At 36.2% G+C, this 18,229-nt stretch overlaps 3 protein-coding genes across 11 annotated transcripts in view; all 3 read right to left on the bottom strand.

Annotated features, from left to right (window-relative positions):
- LOC105166598 (pumilio homolog 4) overlaps positions 1-5,575 on the bottom strand; it is a 6,865-nt gene extending 1,290 nt beyond the window's left edge. The window contains exons 1-8 of one of the 2 annotated variants that reach the window (XM_011086010.2): positions 5,382-5,575; positions 4,317-5,042; positions 2,362-3,118; positions 1,691-2,282; positions 1,464-1,605; positions 1,279-1,386; positions 349-561; positions 148-258 (exon numbers count right to left, since the gene is read on the bottom strand). In XM_011086010.2, the coding sequence (XP_011084312.1) occupies positions 148-258; positions 349-561; positions 1,279-1,386; positions 1,464-1,605; positions 1,691-2,282; positions 2,362-3,118; positions 4,317-4,955 (2,562 nt within the window). In that variant the 5' untranslated portion in view covers positions 4,956-5,042; positions 5,382-5,575. The remainder of the gene's footprint in view (positions 1-147; positions 259-348; positions 562-1,278; positions 1,387-1,463; positions 1,606-1,690; positions 2,283-2,361; positions 3,119-4,316; positions 5,043-5,381) is intronic. The other variant, XM_011086011.2, reaches the window with a different exon arrangement.
- Positions 6,823-10,464, bottom strand: LOC105166597 (thioredoxin-like 3-2, chloroplastic). 3 transcript variants are annotated; one of them, XM_011086009.2, is made up of 6 exons: positions 10,005-10,143; positions 9,198-9,277; positions 8,226-8,300; positions 7,578-7,644; positions 7,257-7,274; positions 6,823-7,136 (listed from the first exon to the last, which is right to left on the bottom strand). In XM_011086009.2, exons 2-6 carry the CDS (start codon positions 9,221-9,223, stop codon positions 7,032-7,034), a joined length of 291 nt encoding a protein of 96 aa, XP_011084311.1. In that variant the 5' UTR covers positions 9,224-9,277; positions 10,005-10,143; the 3' UTR covers positions 6,823-7,031. The 3 variants fall into 3 exon arrangements, with proteins under 3 accessions (XP_011084311.1, XP_011084309.1, XP_011084310.1); XM_011086007.1 differs by lacking the exon at positions 9,198-9,277 and having other exon boundaries at positions 10,005-10,464; XM_011086008.1 differs by lacking the exons at positions 9,198-9,277; positions 10,005-10,143 and adding an exon at positions 8,387-8,685.
- Positions 10,942-17,918, bottom strand: LOC105166595 (vacuolar amino acid transporter 1). 6 transcript variants are annotated; one of them, XM_011085999.2, is made up of 13 exons: positions 17,512-17,918; positions 16,769-16,993; positions 15,346-15,671; positions 14,657-14,871; positions 14,526-14,549; positions 13,989-14,169; positions 13,383-13,602; positions 13,078-13,213; positions 12,749-12,768; positions 12,045-12,190; positions 11,882-11,925; positions 11,704-11,766; positions 10,942-11,254 (listed from the first exon to the last, which is right to left on the bottom strand). In XM_011085999.2, exons 2-13 carry the CDS (start codon positions 16,966-16,968, stop codon positions 11,159-11,161), a joined length of 1,671 nt encoding a protein of 556 aa, XP_011084301.1. In that variant the 5' UTR covers positions 16,969-16,993; positions 17,512-17,918; the 3' UTR covers positions 10,942-11,158. The 6 variants fall into 6 exon arrangements, with proteins under 6 accessions (XP_011084301.1, XP_011084302.1, XP_011084305.1 ...); XM_011086000.2 differs by having other exon boundaries at positions 16,769-16,975; XM_011086003.2 differs by lacking the exon at positions 17,512-17,918 and adding an exon at positions 17,351-17,486 and having other exon boundaries at positions 16,769-16,975.

Raw genomic sequence — 18,229 nt, 5'->3', positions numbered from 1 at the left:
CAAAAGCAACACTTGGACTTGGAGAACAATACAAGACTAACCATATGAACGGGAAACACCTAGTTAGATCTAAGGAAAAATAGTGGGTTTTAGCAATTTCATCTTGATCAATATGTATATGACAGGCAGGTAGTTTAAGTCGCATACCTGAATGACGTAATTTCCGTATTGGTCTTGAGCTAGCTTACAAACAGAGCCCATTATCTCATTCATTATTATTTCTTGAGTGTTTGGATCACCACAGTGCTCAAGAACCCTCTGTTACCAATAAAAAATGATTGCATACGTTAAGTAAATTGCAGTAGAAAGTAAATATGGAGGAGCAAAGAGTAAAAAGACATTTTAAACCTGAATCACACGACAGCCATACGGATGTTGGGACAAAGTCACAACTTGACCCAAGAATGACGATATTATGAACTTAATCCGATCCTGAGGAATACACTCGATGCATTTCTGGATCACATGATTTCCGTTCTGATCATGCACACATTTCATCACTGAACCATCAAGCTCTGCTACCATCTTAGCCTGCAGCTCTATGTCAACCACTTCCAAGGCCTGTGATTAGAATCAATACTCTATGAAAATATCAACAAGGAAAATGGAAACAGATTAAAGCAAATAAATGCCTAACTACCCATTTGCGTTCTCCCTCCGCTGCATCAATAGTCGACGGATCTTTTTATATCAAAAGATTTGGGGGGAAAAGAAGAAAGAGAGAAAAGCTCCCCTGAAATGGAATAAAGCTAAGTTTGCAACTTCAGAAACTCAAAAGATTTCCCTGAATTTTAGTGGACATATGTGTTGTCCGGTGTATAAACTAAAGAGTAGTTGCGTGCCTCATTTCTTCACTACAAAGACAGGTGTTCTAAAGCGACTTCACAATCCAAGTCTTCCTAGAAAATATATTTTTTAATGCTCTTACACCAGTTGTTTTTTGTTTTCTAGCGTTTCTCTAGGTTATGTGAATTATGCATTTTTAGAGATGAAAATCTTCCCTCTATCAGAGAAATTATTGAAATGGAAAGATTATAGGATTGTCAGAATATGCTGTGTAACAAAAGAGATAGTTTACGCCGTCTGGAATCCAGGCAAAGTATTTATAGTGTTATTTCATTTAGCCATTCCAAGAACAAGAGAAGCATGGAGATAATAAAATGCATGTATAAACATTTAGCATTATACATGCGTATCCAAGTGCACTTCCATATCAGATGAAAGTCATAGAACATGCCATAAGGCAGAATAGAGGAGATAAAGCTAAAGTAGAAAAACCTTTTGCACAACTCTGCAACCATACATCTGTAGAGTGAGGGGCAAAACATGACCAATAAGGTGTCCCGCTAACTCCTTTCGTTGACTTTCAGTGCCATGCTCAAAGAACTGTTCATTCGAGAAATAAAGCAACTCCTCATTGAAATACTTATGAGGATCAATGAATGTTTTGTATGAAACATTACCTTTTGTATGACATAGTTTCCAAAAACATCAATCATCAAACCACGAGCATGAGGAATAATCTCGGTGAGTATCTTTGCCTTTTCTTCGACAGTAGCAGTCTCCAGCTTCTGCTGAATAAAGCGACTTCCGAACTGGTCCATACTGAATCATAAAAGAAAAGAAAGAGCTCTCAGGAAAGTTGACTGAATAAAATGGAAACTGAGTAACCATTGCTTCTTGTTCATACCTGAACTCAACAATATGACCAATAATGTCTGTGAGTTCCAAAGATTTGGTCTTATTGTTCTTGAGCACCTCTAATAGTGACTCAAATCTTCCTTTTCCACTTTGTGAATTCAATGGACCACTGGATTCTCCCTTTAGACTTCTCAAAGTTGTGGGCATTTGGCCACTTTTCTCATTCTGAAGCATAGAACTTCTGGAACTGACTCTGGAAATTGGAGCATTTAACACCACGTTTCCTTGGTATGAGGCAGCACATGAACCAAATGCAGGGTTCCCATGGTATTGATGATTAATACTGCCAGGTTTTTGTAAAAACTGTGACTGATAATGCTGTAACTGTTGCACAAGCAATGCCTCAAGATAAGCTTTCTCTAAAGCCTGAAAATCTTCATTGCTATGGGAACTACCAACACAATGAATTCCTTGAGAAGAATTTCCTGAAATATGAGTCAAATCCCTTCCATAATTCAACATTTTCTGCATATATTGAATTTGATGTGGATCCATAACAGGAAAATGAAGTCCTGCCTGGCTGCTACTTCTCAAAAGCTGTCCATCTCCAATACCACCAGTCAAAAGTGAACCTATGGAAACTTTTAAAACACATTTATTAGATAATGTTCCTACAGTGATAAAAAACAATAGAATCAGGATATCAAGAAAGATAACAACCTGCACCAAGATCGTTATTGATCATCATATTAGGTTTCTGATCGACTGCATATCCACCATGTCTGTGAGCAGAAAGAGCCACACCAGGAAAATTATTGTTCTGGTACTGGATTTTCAGATCTTCTAGTCTTGCGTAATCAGAAGAATTATTGAGAGCCAGAAGATTAGCAGTGGAAGATGTCCTCCTTGGTATACTCACTTGCTCACTCGGAACTGATTTTGAAGTATTAAGGCCACTCGTTGATGCGCTAGTCCTAGCGGCCAAATTTACATAGTTTATATTGTTGATCAAATTTTCTGCTCTAGAACTGTCACCATAATATTGCTGCTGATTCTGTTTATGACCTGTCGGAATTCCCATCTGAAACGAGGGCTTTGAAATATTTTCACCGTGAAGTTGACCTCTAGACATGCTTAATCCAGAAAGAGAAGCAGCAATATCAGCTATCTCAAAAATGCCAGATGAAGGAAAATTAGGGGGATCCGATGTCATAGAATTTAAGTTACCAGCACGATGAACTCCATTACCAAGGTTGACAAGACCAGGACCACGGGACCTCCCCAATGGTTCAGTCCTAGTGCTTGTGAAAGATGAACTCACAGAAGACCCGAAGGAACTAGGATTGGCGGAGCCAATATTCTGAGTGGCTTCAACTGCATTAGAGTTAGAGAGTACCATCGAATCCAAAACATCAGTAACTGAATTCTGGCTCGCAGCGCGAGAAAGATGTGATTTCACAGGTCTGCCAAGCCCTTCCTGGAAAAAGCCAAAAATACATACACAAAGAGGTGAGTAGTTTGCTGTTGGTGCATGTGTCAACAGGGAGAATCAGGCTACTGAGATAATAAACAAAAGATATATTAAATTGTTGAATTACATGAGAATCTCCCATAGTATAATATGGTAACATTCTGACAGGAAATGAAAACTTTAAAGAACAGGATATAGAGGTGCGTAAGTGAATATTCTATTAAGTGCCGACTGAATTTGGAAATTGATCATACTTTTCATTATGCACTTCATCATTATAGTTTGAATGAAGAAGATAAGATTATCAACTTTTACCTTCATAAGGTTAGTTCATCTCTACAAAATAAAAAGGAGGTTTGTGTTCCACAGTTCCAGAACAACTTTGGATATACTGTAGGATGACACAAAAAATAGGAGTGGGAGCTTATGCATGTTTATGTTAAATTTCCAAGCTTTCAACCATCTTATCTTGTGATTGACAAGTCACAGTATGCATGTTTCCTATAATGTATCAAAGTCATGTTAGTTGTTTTAGGCAACTATATCCTAATAAATTCAATTTTACACCTAAAGAAACAACAGAAGAAGTACTTGTGCTCTTTCTTTGATGATTGAAGTACTTGCTCTTCTTCTTTCTTTCTTTGATGATTGAAGTACTTGCGCTTCTAAGTGTGGTAGAAGCAGATGCAAATGTGGTACTAATACACCTATCCCAGTGGGATGAAACATTCACTATGTGCATTCTCTGAGATTTGTCTTTGTGCGTGTTACGAATTTATGTGAATCAAACAGACATACGATAGTATAGATAAATTCAGCGCCGAAATTCATAGTTGTTATTCAATTACCATTTCATGTAACACCAGATTGCCAACATTGGCCACCCAAGAAATGTATGTTATGATGGGAAACTTGCAAGCAGAAGCTTCTTAGCATGTTTCTAAGGACATGGGGCAGATTTATGTAACATTACCATGCTGCTGATTTCAATGATTAAAGTGCATGCATCATGACTATGAATCTATATAGCACAAAAAGAAATCGCATAATGTTCGGGATCTGCAACACCATTCGCTTTAATCAATTAGTTTTATGTGATGATCAGGAAGCATTAACAAAAGCAACCATCAATGTTCATATTCAATGGCCACAAAGTTTTCAGCATGCGGCAAACAATAACAATAAACAGGAGAAGATTGAAAACCTGGAGTATATCAGCAAAACTCTTCCTTCTAACTCCCATTCCAGAACTTGAGGCCCCAACCAAACCACTGGAACCTTTGTCCAGCGACTCGGTAGAATTTTTCCGTGACAGGTTTCTTAGAGCAGTCTTCCTCAGCTCCATCATTTCATCTTCGGCTTTCTTCAAAGATAAACCTGGTTGCATTGAAAACAATGATGAGCTTCCAGCACTATTGTTGGCGTTTCTTCCCAAACTAAAACCTGAAGCCCTGACCCTTTGTGCAACCCGCCAATCCTCTTTCGACAAGGAGGGCGGAGGCAATCTAGGATTGAGGTTTTCATGCGAATAATAGTATTCCAAGTATGCAGGGTGTGATCGGATTTCCTCTTCCGACAATACGCCAATGCTTGCAATATTGTTATTGCTACTACCACTGCCATCATTTTTTGAAAAATTGGGATACCTAAACAGACTCCCGGCAGCACCCAGTGCACCCTCAACTGTTGGAGGAGCGCTGCCACTCCTGTTTATATCCAATTCCCTCTCCTTCTCAAGAATTAAACCACGATTACGTTGCTGCTGTAGAAGCAATGCTTCAAGTTCACTCTGTAAGCTAGCATTGCTCTCCAAATTCCCATTAGAATTTGATCCTCTCATCATGACACTAATTCCTAAATTCTTCCCCACATTCACATTGGATAAGAATAAAAATTGAATCCTCAATCACAATGTGCTTCCCAGGAAACCCTTAATTTCAACCAGAAAAGGAAAAAAATCAGAGAAAGGATCCAAGTCAAGTCCAAGTGCAACAAAATTCACCAAAACACTTACAACAATAATCGTGCAAAGTAGAACCACGAAAAACAAATCAGACAACTAAAAACAGACACATTACCCAAAACCTGAAACAAGAACATCATAAACAAATAAGAATTCAATATCGGAAAAGAATCTTGATTATCCCAAAAACACATCAACGACAACCCTATCTCCACCCCCCGAAAACAAGCAACATTAAATCCACACATTAACAAGATTGCAGAAATCATGCATGCACGGAGTTACGGCGTTGAAGAAGAAACTCACGACGAGCGATTGATTGATCTGAATTAGATGGGATTGCCGAGGATGGAAAAGGGTATCCGGAAATCTAATTGTTTTTTCAGTTGCTCGACGTGTGAAATTCGAGGGTGCTTGGAGCGCACAAGGTGGAGATTTTGCGAAACTGGGATGAGAGAGAATAAATCCAAAAAACCAAAAAACAAAACAAAAAAAAGTTAAAAGATTATTGAAAGTGTTTGTGGAAATTAAGATTAATGCTGTAAATTATTGTGATAATTGGAGCTGTTAGTTACGGGTTACGTGCATGGCAACTTCAATAGCCTAACGGCTACTAATACCATTTACGTAAATTCACCACGTGCCATTATTATTCCCTAACGTAATAATGCAATGTTTCCTTTTTTTTTCTTTTTCTTAAATAAAAATCACAAAGTATCTTAAGATAAATTTGGAGTAAAAATTCATTTTGATATCCCAGTTTTGCCATTAATATTTCGCGTATGAGTAATTATAAAAGGATGATTATACCGTTTCCTCGTGAGGTTTGCCATAATGATACGTAAATTTTCTTTAATTTAAAAAATTGCATTTATTACTCATGATATTTGTTTCTGTCCAATCCTATCTATTTGTAAACTTCACAAAATTTGCTGAATGTTAATAAAAAAATTTGAATAAAAATTCATATTTATCCCTGTAATAAGTCAATTAGGGGTAAATATGAATTTTCATTCAATATTCTTTTTTTATTGATATCAATAAATTTTGTGAATTTTGACTAATGAATGTGTATATTTATTTGACTGAAACAAATATTAGGGATATTAGACTTAATTTTTCAAATACATGAGATTTACGTCTAACTAAAAAAATATAGTACAAAAATATATAATTATGATAATCAAATAAGAAGAATAAAAATAAAATGGCTAGAAAAAAATGATAAAATATATTGTTGATTTTTATGTAACTTTTTCTTAAATATATTTATTCATTTTCATTTTAAAATCTAAGGATATAATGTTCATATCTTAAATAGCAATAAAAAATTAATTAATTAATTAATTGAGTGTCAAAGTGATAGTAATAGTGAAGTTGGAATATCAATTGAGTCATAGATAATTATTCAGGTGCCAAAATTAATAACAAAATAAGAAAAAAAAACCCAATAAATTTGTAAACTGAAGGAATATATTAAAAATGATTATTTTTTTTTATCTAAAACAAAAACTCAACTATTAAATTTTCACATAATTAACATTGTTAAAGTTAATTAAGTAATTACCTTATTTTTTTACATTGAATGGGGTTTCCATAGAGTTGCTTTTCTTTCTTTCTTTGGTGTAGATTTTTGGTGATTGATGAATTCTTGTTGCCCATGGCCATATGTATCACATTCTAATCATTGACCCATATCATCTTCTTGCAAGACTGTATTATACATATGAAGAGGATGGAAATGAAATGAGAAAAATGGTTACACTACTTTTAAATGATAAACCTTTTCCTTTTCTTTTAAGGCCTAAAACAAAAAACAAAAAGATTCAACGATCAAAAATGGAAAATTTGTTGCTGGATCAAATGTGTTGCCCCCCATCCATCCAAAACCAAACTACTCCTCTATAGAACAACCAACTCTATTTCACTTATACCAAAGGGAAAAACTGCAGAAAACTACACGCCATTTTCATTTTCTATCATTTCTCGAACATCATTAACAACCAAATATGCTTTGTGGCCTCCAATCACCTCTGCCTGTTTCTTGCCATCCCTCCAGAGCTGTCATATAATTTGAAATACAATTTACAGGTCTACTCTTACAATTCCCAGAAACAATCTAACTTCATAGCCGTATCATGCCTCAATTGTTTTCTCAAACATAAATGCAAGGGGGCTTACCTGAATTGTAGGCATCTTCTGCTCAGATTTTTTGTCCAAACGGATGCATAAACATGAAAAGACATAAGTCTCAATCAGAACACCAACGTCTCAACTAAGCATTTCAAAACATGAAGCAGGACCCATTTATCCAAAGTTTCCTTTTTGAACTAGGGATCTTAGTTTTGCAACGGATTGGCGTACATAGCAATCAATACAACTTATGCAGGTGGTATGCAGTATGGAAAAGAAAATTCAGACAGGACATGTGGACTGTGGAAGAGAATCTCTACTATGATGAAACTTTTGAAGAGGACAAATTGGAAATTGAGAGGAACTTACAGTAACTCCAGCACGGACAACGAGTTTGTGGGGAACATTATTGACATCAACAGAGTAAAATCTTATTCTGCATCAATACATTAAAAAGTCCGACTCCAATAAACATGATCATCAAAATTTGAACAGAATACTTGTGAAGTAGACATTTGCAAAGTGATGCGTGCATAAGCATTATGTACAATTATCAGAACATGCTCTATGCTGTCTCATCAAGGTGATATTTTACACAACTACAACCACATCGGGATTTGATCTTATAACAAGGTAATATAAGCAGTTTACTCGTGATAGAGCAAATTAAATACCAGATCTATATGAACTCAAAATAGGTGCACTAATGTAAGTTGAAAATGAACAATCTATACTTGTCCGCGATGGTGGTAGCAAGGAAGCGACGTTCAACATGTATTTTACAAAATTTTGGCAAAAAATAAAAACATTTGAAACACAACTTGGTTCTTGATATAATATTAATAGAGGAAATACTGTAGTAAGAGGCAAACTCGAACCACTACAATTAGAAAAATGATTCATCACCACCTAATAAAAGTTGAAGTCGATAAGCGGAAGATGGTGATAAGACTCTCTCCTGGAACAGATTGTTGAGTATTAGAACTAAGAAAGTTAGAATTCGCCTGCAAAACTGACCTTGGGTAATAGTCAGCTGCTAATTTTTCCAGTTTTGGTTTCAAATATATACATTTCCTGCACCAGCTTGCCATCCTACATATCCAAATACTTCACATACTCAGCCTAAACACCCATGTATAAATAAACATAAGAAATTAGGTGACGAAGATAAGATATACCTGCAGACATTCACATATGTGATAAGAACTTCCATATAGATAAATGTCGACCATATGTCCTAAGTTCTCAACATAACCAATTTCTGAAAGTCTTAGAATATATTTGTTTGGAGTGATGGGGAAAAGCTGGAATAATAACATGGTGTGTTCATCAGCTATGAACTGTCAACTGACTGATCAAATGTTTTGTTATTCAAGATTGATTGCTTGAGAATTCATCGTTTTACAAAAACCTTGAGTTCAACAATCACAATAACAGTGGATAAATTCATAACCAAACAACTAACCATGCTGCCAATCCATACCTCAACAGCCGTGGCCACACATATACTGAGATTGGAGATAGATGAGTTTATCAGAGTCTGTGACGACTTTGGCAAGGGAAATTGGAGATTGGCATCAAGGACTATATCCAAATCGGTTATAATGAGCCATATTTGTATTAACATTGCAGAATGCAGAATATCCAATATGATTTCGTCCAAGGAAATTGCCTCAACATATACAAAGCCAAAATCACGCTGTTGGGGACTAGAAATCCTAAGAATATATACAAAACTCCGTAACTGTTATTCGAAGTGATCAACTCTCACAATTGCAACCATAAAATAGTTATGCATGGAAGTATAGTTGTAATAAATTAAAATCTCAAGTAACCAACCATTACTAACAATGGAAACAATTGCTTCTAAATACCTGTAAAGCTTAAATGACTTTCTCAGACAATGTTTTCTATCATTGTGCAAATGTCATCTGAAAACATAGGTAATTGCCATACTTATACTCCATTAGCAATGAGCTATATCCATACCAATCAGTTTTAAGATTTTCCATCATGAATGATTACTCTCTTCGCATTCACTTCCTGTCCTACCTGTCCCCTCCCTGCAACTTCAGAACAAACACAGGATTCATGTCAATCCTTTCCACCTTGCTCATTGATGTTCGCTCTGTTCAAGCTCAACTTAGTCACAGACTCAAAGCAATGAAATTCCCTTTTCATTTTTTCTCGTTACTTTAGCCTTCATAGCATTGCCACTTGTACATACCCCTAAATCAGCCTTGACACAAGAATATACAAAAACCTGTTGTCCTAAATTTTTCAATCCAAATCGTCAAACTGATTTTTAAAGTTAATCATAGCACCACTTTTTATCGAGTATACCCCATTAAGTAGCTCACTGGATCATGATAAGTAACATTTACATTTAACAAAACTGGCGCAACAAGGCATGAGCTGTTGCCTGTACGATCAAATGCTTTCTACACAGCAACAATAAGCATAAACTCCACCACCTTTAATTTGCCAAACATTCAAACAGCAACAAGATACATATAGCAAAATCTTCATAAGATTGTTCCTACATTAACTCGTTTAATTTACTCCCTACAAGTCTTCTGCCTATGTAACTGAAGATCTTACATGTAAAAGAATTAAAAAGAAATCTAATACTCTATCAATTAAATGATCGTTTCTATAACATATATATCGAAAAAAAATTACAATAACATAGAAATTAAGCTGAACTAAGGCGAAACAATCAAGAAATTCGGCAAAATTAACAAATTAAACCACCAATGCAAAGGGGCAAAAAAAAAAGACACAAAAGATGCTTACCATAAAACAACTACAGATTCTTCGAGCTGTTGCGCCTCAGCGACGACCCGATCGAACTGGGATTCGCTGGAAATAGGCTCCAGCTCCACCGAAAGCGGCATGTTTTCCAAACCCGGCTGAGTAATCGACCCGGCTTCATTATAACTACTACATAATCCTAATCTCCGACCCTTAATTCCACGAAAATTGCTCCAATAAATGAAATTTGATCGACAATTGAAAACGGATTTTCTCTTAGAATCGATGGAACAGTACGGCTTGTATGACAGCGGGATTCTTGAATTCTGCGTTTTAAGGGATGGAAAAACTTCCATAACACTAAAAACTCAGTGTAGTTTAAGTAAGATATTAAGGAGTTGGGATCTTTCTTTCTGTAGGAATTGAGGAACTGAAATAGATCGGCGGAAAGAATGAGGAAGAGCTGAAAAGTACTTTAAAGATTTTTATACAAGGAACAAATGTTGACAAGAAGTCAAGAACTGTTGCCGAATATTATTTTGTTTTTTAAATAAAAAGTAATTTTTTTCTCACTTCAAATCTTATTATTTAATTCATAATTTTAATAGTTAAACTAAATTGCATTTCAGTCCTTCACAATTATTTGTAAATATTTTAGAGCAATTTTTTTGAAAACTCTAATTTCACATATAAAATACTAATATAATAATTTATTATAATGCATACAGTAATGAAATAAACTGAATAAAATTAAAAAGCCGCATCTTTGTATATGACCCTTGTCTTTATTCCGAAGCCGTGATTGTCTCTTCACTTGTAGTTGTTACGACTTACCATGACTCCAAAGTACTAACACTCTAGCTCACACCAGTATCTCGTCTCATATGCACAATTAAAAAGAGACTAGAAAGCAATTAGTCGCGCTGCCAAAACTCTAAAAGAATTTTGGAAGTATAAAACATTTATCAGTTTCTTACTTAAACAAACACTTCAAATGATCTCTTCAATTGGATGGTTTATTAAAAAATATAGTTTAATGAAAGTGAAGCCAAGTACCATATGACACAAAAGTGTAATAGAAAATCCGCACGTCAGAGTTGCAATAGGAATGCAAAAGAGAAGCAAATAGAAATCTGCAAAACTGGAGATATGTGTGTATGTATTTATCTGTTCCTAAGAAACACACTGCAAAAGTATCAGCTCAAGCTCTGGACAATCTTGGAGAGGGCTGAATACGTTCCGAACGCCGACGACACTACGCCAACTCCAATCACCAATATGCACATCGATCCCTGTAAAACGCAACAGCAAAATGAAGAAAAGATCAGTTCAAATTTTAGCAGATTAAGAGCTAAAACTTCAGGTCAGCGTGACAAAGTTACTCTAGTACCCTATTTTTATGAAATAATGCTGCGATCTCGCACTTCCCCATAGTTTATGTAATGGATTTGAAATTCCCTATTAACAAATGTTTTGGATTTAAACTATAGTCAAAAAACCTTCGGATTGACTGTGATGAGAATTTAAGGTTAAAATCATCAATATACCCTGATATCACTTCGTCACATGCCCAATTTATACAGAAAGGCAACTAAGGGGGAGGGACAATGTTGTTTAAGTCGATCTAGGGACCCTCTCCCTACCGGCATAAGAGGGAAGCATTACACAACGGTAATCCATAACAGTAACCTTTTTCAACAAGGTATTATTCGGATATGGTGGAGATAGAACTTCACTTTACCTGGAGTGCGTTTATTTTCCCCCTTAAGATGCTCAAGTAGCAAGCGCATGGAAGAATCAACGTCTGCGAAAGGAAGTTCCATTAAGTAAACTGAGCGTATGCTAAACATTCATAGAAGACGAGAACTAAATTACATGCTGTCATTCAAAGTCTTATGGAGAGTAATGAAAGGACTTACAACTAGCATCGTGAGTAAAGAACCAATCAGGGCCATCACAAGACCTACATGACAGGAAAGGGATAAAAAACGAGCCGAGAAATTGCAAGAAAAGGGACATAATATTAGGAGACGGAGAAAACTGAAAAGGGATATTTGATAAGCATGGAAATGAAAATTTTACCAAAGAAGGGAATGCTAAGGCCGACGAGCAAAGTTGATATCACCAACGCTGTTCTTATGAGGATCGAATACATGTATGATTTGGCGTGGCTCGACGGTATCAGTTCCTCCAAACTCATTGCCACAGGAGACATGGTTAATGCATATGTATCTATAATTAAGGAAGAAACCTCTCTTCTTTCTTCCGACATGCATTCATGATAGCAACAAGACAAGAAAAGACTATGTAAAGTTAAACAACATTATTACATTAAGGAATGTGTGTCGAGACTGTTTAAGGTCATTTAAGTTAATCTCCTGTGGTTTAGTCCCGAAACAGACATGTTTCTACCTTACCTTATATATTCTAACATCCAGCTATGCCTTTTTTTCGAAGTGATTGCTTGGAGATCTCAAGTGCGGGACAATCACAACCATATATATATGGTGGATGTATTGTGGACTCCATGAAAATCCAATCACATGAATGATTGTAGATGTGTCGGCACTCTGTCTCCAAGGACCTAAAAAGGATTCTGCTTGTAGTGTGGTGAAATTCTTGATTTATGTCAATTTCCATCATTGTACGCATTCTCTATCTTAATTTAGAAGCGAAAAAACCTGTTCATAAACCTCTGTGGCTACAGAAATTTTCGAGGAAGGATTGCAAGAAGTGAAATGAGGGAACGCTGGATCGATAAACTCATTCACTAAGAGAAAGGATATTTTGTAAATGGATTGACTACCTGCAACAGAACAAATAGAAACACAAATTATTACAATGAACTAACAATTTACAGGTAATGACAAGTTATTACAAGAAAAAATTAAATTAATTAACAATCTACAGAGTTACAAATATCATTTTATACCCTCAGTGTAATATTAATAATAAGGGTGGATTTCATAATTTTACCATAGTTAAGGGGTGTAAATGAAGAATTCCTAAAAAATAAACGGCAAACTAATCAAGAAGAGTGGTATAACTCGTTAAGAAAAATATATGTGAGGATGTTTGCTTGACAACCCAAACTGTTAAGATACACTCAACCTACCGTAGTCCACAAAGCGATTTTAGATGCAACTAAATCTTGCGGCATGTTGAGGGTGAACTGTGACTGCGTCGATTCTCCAAACATCATGTACCCCAGAACTGCGACTGCCGCATACATCACGGTGCAAATCGCAAAGCTACAATCATCATTTACTAACGAGTTCAATTAACGCAACATATATATGAATATTGGGTGGTCTTTAGTCCTAGGAAAGGTTAATGTTGCATAATTAAAGAACTTATATATTATGTATATATTCTTTCATTTTCTCGTTGTCTACTTGGATTCAGAAAAATTGGTTTTACCTTGTTAGAAGGACAGCAGGGTACTGACTAGGTTTCGCCATTGACGTATAAATGTTGGGAAAGATAGCATGGCCGGAGTAGCAGTAGCCATACAGACCAATAGCAACCGGAAGAGTCGAAAGGTTCAGTGTCGTCCCTTTGGTCTGAAAACCAACTTGGTCCACTAATCCAACCCAGAACAAACAAGCAACCACTAAGATCGACGCAATAACTCCTCCGGCTGACATTGTCAAAAGAACAAAGCAAAAATGGTCAGTGCTCCGAGGACGATGAAAAATATTAGTACTCTAAAAACTTTTGAATTGTTGATTTCTGTTTTCTCCTGGAGAATTATTACATTAGAAAACTTAAATTAAACTGTAAATGGTATGAAAATCTTGCGGCTGGTTAAGTAACATAACGTCTTCTGTTTAAGTTATGTTTCCCTGGCTTCAGATATTTCTCTTAGTTGTGCAAATCAGAAGACATCACCAAAATTTTGGCTCGTAGAGCCGTATGGTAATATCACTCATTGGTTAAATTTATCAATAGTCGGTATCTACGCAATTTCCCAAGGGATGTCACTGTACTTAATCCTGATAAATGCAATTTGTGAATGATGCTTACCGGAGATGTAGCTAAGAACGCTCATGTCCCGTAACCAGACGGTTGGGAGAACAGCAAGCGCAGTCATTACCGCAAAAAGATGATGAGAGTTCAATTCGAATGCTCCAAAGTTCAAATGTGCATTTGGAAATAAAGATGACAAGTTATCACTCTCCAAAATTATATATTCAACGCAACAAGCCTGCGGATGATAAACATTTCAGCTGAGCACAAATTGAAGTATGGAACATTTATGACTTTCGATATTAATTTTCTATATATTCTACCAAGAAGAAGACTAACTGATAGAAATTGGTTAATTAAGAGGTTTTGCAGTGATTAAAACAGCCTGCAGGAGGTTTCTATTTGATGTCAGGGTGCAGCACTAACAAATTTTATAGCATAAGTCAATTTGCTACTCATAGAGATGATCGTATTAGTAATTCCGACCACAGATGATTCTTGACGAGAGAGTAAATGCTGGAAAAATTCTGAGATGCAAAACAACAGAGTATCATGTCAAACAAGAGCACTCTTGGAGTAGCCAGATGTACTTACATATAACTCGACGTACAATATTATCTGCATCAACAAACGCAATAGACAGAGGATCAATGTCAGCAATTAACACGCGAATAATTTCTTGGAGCTCAAATAAAGTAAACCAATTAGGAAATAATGCCTCTTACAGATATGGCAACACGTCCAGTGGTACCAAAGGCGGCCTGGCCAATGTCTGGGTAAGTTTCGAGCCCAGGTTGACTGTCCAAACAGGACCGTAAGAGGATTCCGGTGTAGTAAGAAAGTACAGCAAAAGTCAATAAAATGGAAAGGCCAAGCCAGCCTCCTTCTTTGACAGCATAAGGAGTAGAAAGGATTCCAACTCCACATAAGACATTCATGCCTGCATAAAACTGTCAAAAGTCATTCCCTTTTTTATGCAATAAACAAGAACCAGATGAATTATCTTAAGGCAAACCGTATGGGCCCGTCAAAGGAAGAACGAAAATCTCTGTACGTGTTCTGAATCTACATGATGAAGATTAGATGAGTCCTCGTCTAGATTAATAGGTTGGGCAAGAGGAATATAGCCCAGAAAATATCAGTCTGTTTAACATGTAAACATATCGTGTTTTCCACAATAATATCAACCATTCCTGCATGGTTTATTCCTATCTTTCTATTTTTGCCGAGGCCATTCTCTTTAATTTAGTTGTAATATTTTTCAAAAATGTCAGAATATGGCAAACACTTCGAGCATATTGACAAGCAACAACGAGGGGTTCTCTTTTCTTTTTCCTTCACTAACCTCATATGAAGTTTGAACAACTAATATCAGCAATTTTGCATATATTTCGATTAGATAGATATAGCCTACCATTTAGCACAGCCTGGCCATATGAACTATGGCGAGAAATCGGAAGTTCATGTGAGACCGATACTTTCCCATCAGGGGTTACTTTCTTCAAACTGGGCTTCCTTGATGGAATCGGAGGCAGCAGAGAATGTGAGCTGCGTCTTTCTTTAGGCTTCTCGTCCTCTACAGGCGGTATGAGAGGCTTACTCAGAGACGGTAATATCTCGGGAGTGTGCCTCCTTGTAAGGGATGATGAAAGGAACGAGCTGCTTAGGCGTGATAATGTTGGTGTCCCGAGAAAATTAAGACTCGGAGATGGGACACTACTGTATAGATCAATGGATTGCCTGTGACGAGCATTTTCACCAGATTTAGTATCTAGAGGTAAAAATGCAGTAATACACAACTCAATATATGAATGATTTACTATCCACGATATGCATATACACAGAAACTATACAATACCATTGAAATTATCAGTACATCCAACTTCACAGAAAATCGGTCTTTAAGGAAAAAACTAGATTCTTACATGAGTCCATTTTACATCAGCACCACCATTAATAAGTACATCGGTCTGCAAAAAACTATACCAAGAGCCATCAAAACCAAAGTTTCTGTATAGCTTCTTCGTCATCTTTTCTTTCTCTTTTTTCCCATTTCTTTTTGGGTTTTAAATGGGAATCGCGACAGATGCTAAACAGAAAGTTAGCAGACTGTATATTAAATTTGATGAGAGTTCAAAATTATTTTAGAAACTTACGGTTTTAAGATTTCAGTTGAACTTCAGACATTACAAAGTTACTTGTCTAGTGTCCAATTTAGGATGCACAGTTTCCTAACACGAAGTGGTTAGCAGATTTGCAATTATTCAACCAGAAACAGTTTCCAAAACAGCAAAAATAGCTGTCATTATAGATGCAAGTGAAGACAAATTAAACCCACTAAGAGTTACGTTCTTGAATAAGCAATTCACAGTTCTTAGTCTGAAAAAGACAACGACTGCGGATTTTCACGACCAATTAATTGCTTACCATTCAAATCTACATCAGAAGTTCCTAGAAGACAATTCCCAACATCAAACAGAATATTATCTCTGGCCTACAGATCTTTGCTGCGGCTGCCTAGAAACTCCACCGATATTAACCAGAAGGTCTTAATTATATCAAATTATTGAATTGGCTACAAAAGTAATAATATTGCAGAACACTTTCGGTTTTTTTCCCTGTCAAGTTGAATAGAAATTCAAGACTTCTGCTTCAATTGGCTCATCACTAATTGGTTCATACTGAAAAGACATACTCATACACAACAGAGAATTCAAGAAATGCTTAAGATCAGCATCAAGATTCAGCATAAATACACACAGACACGCACTCCTCTTTCTCTCTCTCTCCTCTCTTTCACACACACACAAACACACACAAAAGATAATTGAAGTAACCTGTAACTTTGAGGCCAAGAGGGGTTGAGAGAATTGGGCTTGCTTTGCTGCCGGTTTTCATTATCATTATCAGTGGAGTAATGGGAAGAATCAGAATCATTCCCAGCCCCGTTGTCTTCATCTTTGTCATACAACTTCTCCTCATCCTCTTCCTCACTTTCTATGTAGAAACTCTGATCGGATACCGAATTCTTCATCATCTTCTCACTTCAAAGCTTAAAAAATCTAAATCAAAACACACCTTTCTTACATAATTATGTCATACATAGATCTGAAAACTCAAGAAAGCTGATAAATGGGCCATAATAAAAATATCCCATCAAAAAGATACATCAGATTATGCATGTGAACTCATACATGTGCAGCTCTGCAGAAGATAGAATTAAATAAAGCTGGAATTCAAATAATTTACAAGTGAAAATCAAGAATACCAGTGTCTCAAAAAACCATTCTTGAGTGCTCTATATGCACACAAAAATGTCATTGATTTTTTATAACTGAAATTCAACCAAACAAAACGAGTGAGATCATTATCTCAATCAAGTGAGACAGGCTTTGGCAACAGTCAAGAATCTTTGTTACCCCAAAAGAACTCTTTCAAGAAAGCAAGAAACTGAAGCGTTTGTTTGAACTTTGCTGACCCATTGTGTACTTATTTCAGATCATTCAAGACATGCACTCCATATTTTGTGCGCGTGTGTGTGTATGTGTCAGAGAGAGAGAGAGAGAGAGAATTTTCTTACCTTTTCAAAGATTTCCAAAACTAGAATAGTGACAGGCTTTCTTATGAGATTCTGCCCACAAAGCTCTCAAATCTTTACGAAAAGTGCAATGAAAGAAAACAAAGGAAGACTTCTCTCTGGCTCTTGAAAGATCCACAAACTCCTTAATTCTCACACACCACACACACTAGCAATTGCATCACTTTCTTGCACTCCTCAGCCACACAAACAGACACTCCACTGTCAGCAAATTTAACCAACAGTCTACCACTGCCCACTTGTTAAAAACGGGAACTTTTAGTCGACTGCCAAAAGATCTTTTGTGGGATTCTGTTGCTGACGAGAATGTTAACAGTATAAGGACACAGAATCATAAGCTCGATTTGAACGTTTCTCGTTGTGGGAGGTTCAAGAATCTTCAGATTTCAAAATAGCCATGATATTTATGTCACAAAATTCACAAATTATTCTTTCTATATAAATAATCATTTTTTTTCTTTTTTCAGAAATTTTAAATTCCATCACTTGTAAGAGTTGCTGATCAATGCAATATTGTAGTCTGTGGGGCAACTGTGAACTGTACATGAATAGACCCCAAGTCTCAGCCAGTCAGCATTTACACCTTCGCTAATCTGTGTTTTGGCTAATATTCCTAGAACCCATCAGCTCTTTTAATTTGCCTTTTGGCACCAGAAGTCTTGAAAATTAGTTTCAAGTGCATCCACATAAAAAAAAAAAA

The sequence above is a fragment of the Sesamum indicum genome, linkage group LG7 (genome assembly GCF_000512975.1).
Source record: "Sesamum indicum cultivar Zhongzhi No. 13 linkage group LG7, S_indicum_v1.0, whole genome shotgun sequence".
NCBI classification, from domain to species: Eukaryota; Viridiplantae; Streptophyta; class Magnoliopsida; order Lamiales; family Pedaliaceae; genus Sesamum; species Sesamum indicum.
The sequence above is the reverse complement of the archived record's forward strand: the minus strand, read 5'-3'. Positions and strand labels throughout refer to the sequence as shown.